At 40.5% G+C, this 6,244-nt stretch overlaps 1 protein-coding gene across 4 annotated transcripts in view; it reads left to right on the top strand.

Annotated features, from left to right (window-relative positions):
• Epb41l5 (erythrocyte membrane protein band 4.1 like 5) overlaps positions 1-6,244 on the top strand; it is a 100,057-nt gene that overhangs the window by 64,256 nt on the left and 29,557 nt on the right. For all 4 annotated transcript variants that reach the window (XM_029474204.1, XM_021168536.2, XM_029474198.1 and 1 more), the window contains exon 17: positions 1,443-1,606. In XM_029474204.1, the coding sequence (XP_029330064.1) occupies positions 1,443-1,606 (164 nt within the window). The remainder of the gene's footprint in view (positions 1-1,442; positions 1,607-6,244) is intronic.

Raw genomic sequence — 6,244 nt, 5'->3', positions numbered from 1 at the left:
AGTGCTGGGATCAAAGGTGTGCACCAGCATGCCCAGCCAGACATTCTTTAAGACATTGATTTTGGTGTGGTCTTTAGAACCACAGTCTGACCAGTAGGGCTATTTTTTCCTGCCTTGAGATAAGTTGTTTGTTCTTCTCGTGTGGTTTCTTTTCTGATGCTTCTCTGCATAGCTGGTGCCCTTTGAGCAGTCTGACAGAGTTTTACTTTATTGCTTGCTAAATAGTTTGGCTGTCCTTAAATCTTCTGAGGTACTTTCAAATGTGGTTTACCTGGTGATAGTTTTATGGTTTGTTAGATGTGCTTCTATGGGTTAGTGGTAATTCCAGTGCTCTGTGAATTATGTTCTCACATAGTGTGGCCCAGTATGAGTACCCAACTTCCCTCTAATCCCTTTAAGTACTTCTTTCCTAGACCTTGAGGGTGCTTTTCTAACAGACAGCTTCGCTATGCTTCTCTCATGCCTCTGGCCATCCTCAGGATGCTGGAGAGTCTGCTCCTCTGGCACTCTCTACCTTTGATCTCTGACAGAAGCTAACAAGGGGAGGAGGATTTCTTTGGACTCCCAGTTCAGAGGAATGCAGTCCACCTCTAGTGTAAGCTAAGCATGCTGGCAGGAGTAGCTCGGTCCTTGGTGCTGACAAAGAAACATAAAGGTGAATGCCATGCTCAGCTGGCTTTCTGCATCTTCCCGTCTTTACATTTATTATTTTTGTAATTGGTGTGCACTTTGTGTGTGAGTATGGTTGAAGGGACAAGTTCAGGTGTCGGTCCTCACCTTGCATCCTATCTAATAGAGTCTTTTATTGATCATAACACACTCTAGCCTAGCTAGCCATTAAGATGCTCCTGTCTGCTATTGTGTCTATCCTTGTGTGGGTTCTAGGACTCCAAACTCAGGCCTATATGCCTGCAATGCAAGTGCTTTACCTGTAAGCCATCTCTCTAACCCTTTTCCCTTCTGATTCATTCTGGGACCACAGCCCGTGGTCTGGTACTGGTCACATTCCAGTGTCCCTCTTCTGTTAAACTGGTCTGGAAACACCCTCAAGGATACAACCAAGGGTGTCTCTCATTAGTAATCCAGGTGTTTGCTCACAGATCTCTGGCTTCCTTCATCTCCCCAAACTCATCTCTTCCTGATACCTAAGATAGTCATCCCCTGTCCTGCCACCTGTCCCCACCTCTGCACTGTGGCCTGAATGTGTGCTCCAGGCAGTCGTAAGGTTCACCTCTTGTTTCTTGAGTCTAGTGTTATTTCAGTTAAACTAACCCATTTTCTTTTACTCCATCTTGACTGGAAAAAGTATATCCAAAAATTTTGAAAGGTGAATAAAGCCAGTTCAATAAAACTCTTCAATTAATTTTTTCAGTATTGCTTTTTTTGTTTGTATTTTAATGATACATTTACTGGTGTAAGTAAACTTTCTGTTACTTTTACAGCTTGCCCCCGAGCGTTGATTTGCTCAATGGCCCAGACTTACTAGAAACAACCATTGGTGATGTAACAAGGACGTCAGAGACTTCGGCACCATTCCCAGCACCAGATAACATTAATGTAGCCACCAGGTCAATCGAATTAGAGGAGTTCAAAGCTGAATGTGAGAGTAAGCACCTGCTCTGTAATTTATGACATTTAAAACATTCTTGTTGCATGTATGTTTTTGATGGGGTATGCCGTGTTATGCATGTGGAGACCTGAAGCAACCAGGAGGGTCATGTCTCTCCTTCCACCATATGAGTTCTAGGAATCAAACTGAGATCCACATCCTCAGGCCTTGAATAAAGCACCTTTACCTGAGGGGCTGTCACCAACCTCAGCTCCTTTTGATTATCTCCTTTTGAAGCAAGATATTTAAATCACTTCTTCCAAAAACGTTGTGTCTAATAGCTTAGTTGAAAATAGTTAAATCCTCTTGCCTTTTGATTTAAGGAGAGCTAGGCAAAGTTTAAGATAATAACAGTATTACTAGGTTTATATTATCATGATGGATTGAACATATATGACTGTTCACTCTGGGTTTGTACTTGTTCTCTGAGTACAAATTAAGAAGCTAACAGAAGCAAGAGGGCAGGCATCATGAGTGTAAGGCTGCCTGCGTGACATGACCTCAGCCAGCCTAGCTGTATACAGTGAAACCCTGTCTCTGACAGTTTCTCTAAAGGTCTTCTGGGGCACAAGATAGATGGGATGTTTTATCTTCAGCAGTTTTTAGCTCCTAAAAGATATTTGCTATTAGTGCCTATCTGCCAAAAAGTAAGTGCAGAATGAATGCTGCTTTTCTTCATTTTCTCAGGGGATAAAAAGTAGAAAGTAAATTGCTCATTGAAAATACTTGTATATTTGCAAGCTTGGTTTGATTGCAAAGGGTAAGTTTGATGGTTAAAAAATAAAAATAAAAATAAAAAAAAGTAGCCAGGCAGTGGTGGCGCATGCCTTTAATCCCAGCACTCGGGAGACATAAGCAGGCGGATTTCTGAGTTCGAGGCCAGCCTGGTCTACAGAGTGAGTTCCAGGACAGCCAGGGCTACACAGAGAAACCCTGTCTCGAAAAACCAAAAAAGAGGGGGGAAAAGAAAGTAAAATGTAAAGTTTAAAACTGTCTTAAACAGGACTTTCCTGTTGCAGGTTAGTGTAATAGGGTTCGTTTTCAGGCATCTTGTGTTTATATGGTTCGTGCCACATTTGGTTTTGTCAGAGGTAAAATAGATGCCATCTCTCTGCCACCTAAACTCTTTAGAATACAATGGTGGTATTTAGTCACTCAGATGAGAGTGTTAGAGAAAGATAGTGCTCTGCTTCATACAGCGTGCTCAAGTACCACTGGCGAGTGGAGATGATCCTAAGCAAGCACTTGAAATACCCTACCAAGCAGGCCTGCTAGCACTTCACAATAATGTTTAAACTGTTTAGCAAGACCTAAATCATTATGTTGGTAACATTTGAGTAGTTTCATTTAATTTTTCTAAAAGCAGTAAGTTATTGGACATTCTTCACGAGGCTGGAGAGAGATGGCTTAGAGGTTAAGTGCATATATGCTTTGAGTTTAGTTCCCAGAACCTATATTAGGTGGCTCACAGTAGCCTGTAACTCCAGCTCCAGGACCATACATCAACTGGCCTCCAGAGGCAAACTGTACACACATGCACCTACCCCCACACAAAAACTCCCACAAATAATTAAAAATAATAAAATAAAAAGGCATTTTCCATTACTGTTTGTCAGATATTACTGTTTTTTTTCTGCCATCCTTTCTTTTTGGTAGTTAATTTTGGTAACCTTGCCCTGGACTCTACCTTCCATTAGAAATAGTTGCTCTTCCTTAACTTAGAAATAAACAAGATAACAAACCAAAGCTGTCAAGATTTAGATCCAGCAGGACTACCTTAAAGTAAAGCACTTCTAGGATCAGAGTAGAAATAGAGTCCTGTTAGAAGAATTCCTCCTCAGGGGAGATATGAACCAAATCTCATCCCACCTCATAAGAGCCCCAGGACAAACCAGAGGATTCCACCAGAGTTCACAGTGGGCAACTAGTGAGTTTACTGGGCTTGTGTACTGAATGTGAGTGAGATCTGCATCCAGCATGACTGATAGCTCCCTAGGAGCCACTGTAAATAGATCCATATCGGAATCTTCCTCAGCCTGTACTGTATACTCTGGTCCCTCTCCCAGATACCTTCTCCCCAGCCATTGTGCAGGGAGGGTAAAATTATATCCAAATGGTTAGGAGAAGTGACTGGATACTCAGATGAGGACCCAGTGACCCACCTCCCCTTCTATGAGGCAATGTCAGCAGTCCATAAGACCAACATAATGGACTCACACAGACAGAGTTGATCTCATCAATAAATACAGTGACTGCTTGGCACAAAGGACTGTTCTACATCTTTTTTGGGGGCGAGGGGGTTCAAAATAAGGTTTCTATGTGTCTTTGAACTTGCTTTGTGGATCAGGCTGGCGTCAAACTCATAGAGATCTGCCTGCCTCTGCCTCACAAGTGCTGGGACTAAATGCATGTGCTACCACACCCAGTTTCTCCATCTTCTTTATAGAGGTAGAAATTTTATTTACATTCTATTCTATGTCTGTTATATAAATTTTAAAAGTTTAATTGTTTCTGTATTGTATAATGTTTTGTATTACCAAACAATTGAGTATGTAATTATTAGAGGATTGTATTAGGTTAGGATAACATGATATAATGAAGCTGGAATCCCTATAATGATCAAATAAGGGACTTGTAAGATGGCCCAGCCAGGGAAGTGCTTATTGCACAAATCTGATGACATGAGTTTGATCTCAGGAACTCACATAAAGGTGGAAGAGAAAATTCAACAGAATTGTCCTCTGACCTCCACACATATAAGATGGCATAGATATACTTTCTCCCACCCACACATGCACATCTAATAACAATAAAAAAATTTTAAAACATTTTAGATATGATAATCCTCTATATACTTTGAAGTCATATATGAAGTCATTTATAGTGTTTTACTGGTATAGAGGAAAAATTTATAAATGTAGAAAAACAAATTTTGTATCAATATAAGAAAAATATTTTAAGTTCCTTCTGCCATACCCTATAGATGCCTAAGAATTAGTGTGTTTCTCATTATAGAAAGTATTCAAGAAGAGCTTGAATACTATGGTAGTATTTGAACAAGAAATTCTTCCAAAGTAAAGAGATCTCACTAATGTAACTTAGTTCATATTATACCATTTGCTTAAAGCCAATCAGTGCGGCTAGAGAGTGCCTTTTGTTTTAAGAGTGTAAGTCTTGGGTGTGGGGAAGATGGCTCCACTGGTAAAGTTTATGCCACTAAAACATGAGAACCAAAGTTTGTATCCACATAAAATCCAGCCATGACAGCACATGTCAATGACCCCAGCATGGTAGGGGGAAGGGCAGAGACTAGAGGATCCTCAGAGCTCATTGGCAAGACGGTCTAGCTAAATTGATGAGCTCCAAGTTGAGAGAGAGATGCTGCCTCAAAAAAAGTGTTAGAGGAAGACATCTAACATTGACTTCTAGCCTATGTATTACACACATGTGCACACATATAAATACATACATATATATCATACATACACACAAACATTTTTTAGAGAACAAAAAGTCTATTTGGTCTTGCTTTGTTTTGACACAAGGTCTCTGTATATAGGCCAGGTTGTCCTAGAACATTCTATGTAGTTTAGGCTGACTTTGATCTTGTAGTGATTAACTTGCCCCCACCTTCAAGGTATTGGAAATACAAGCATGTATTCTTATTTCCCATTTATATTCTCATACTTTCTGTCCTCTGTACTGTGTACTTTATAATGGTTATAGTATGAAAATGAAGATTCATGTAAGTAATATGGAAAAAATTACTGACATCACACAGAGACACATGAACAAGGCAACAGTAGCTCAGCAACACAGCTTTTGTAAAGAGCGCTCTACCACCCAGACCAGGCAGGCAAGCAAGCACACCAGAGTAGGAAAGTCACTTAGTTTTTATCCTGTTACTGGGTGCTGACTGTGCCACCTCATTGGTAAAAGCTCACTCCATACAGTCTGACATGATTTGCTAATTCATAGATGGCGCCAAAGGAAGGGGTATAATAGAGTCAAGTCTCAGGAATGTTTGGCATCCAGGAATCTGGCAAACAGGCATGCATGCAAGAGTTTTGGAAAGTAGAGGAGGTTTGTAAAATACTGGTTCTGGGTGGTTACCCATCTTTATAAGAAAAGACTGATTCTGACAAGTCCCCTTCCCTGAGAATTCTTTTTTTTCCCTTACTCAGCCAGCATGGACTGACCTTCTACTGTCTGTAGTAACTGTCAGTTATTGTTAAAGTTGATTGGGAAATGTTGGTTGAGAGTGGACTGATGAACCCTGAGACAAGGCCACTAACACAAGGAATTTGTTATCATGGCTTAAGGGTGCTTCAGCTTCCTAGTGATGGTTCTTGGCCACGAAATTAACCTGGACCAACTTGAATGTTAGGCCAAGATTCTATTCTCTTTACCAGAAGTTTTCTTTTAATGAGCTTTTACCTTTTCTAACATTATCCTCTCTGAGGAGGTAACCCTCAATTATTTAAACACCAGATTAGAGGTCAGAGCCCCCAAGCACTTCTGACATCTCTATTTTTTTATTATTATTATTTTTTTTTTTTTTTTGGTTTTTCGAGACAGGGTTTCTCTGTATAGCCCGGCTGTCCTGGAACTCACTTTGTAGACCAGGCTGGCCTC

The sequence above is a fragment of the Mus caroli genome, chromosome 1 (genome assembly GCF_900094665.2).
Source record: "Mus caroli chromosome 1, CAROLI_EIJ_v1.1, whole genome shotgun sequence".
In the NCBI taxonomy this organism is placed as follows: Eukaryota; Metazoa; Chordata; class Mammalia; order Rodentia; family Muridae; genus Mus; species Mus caroli.
This window is presented reverse-complemented; position numbering and strand designations above follow the sequence as displayed.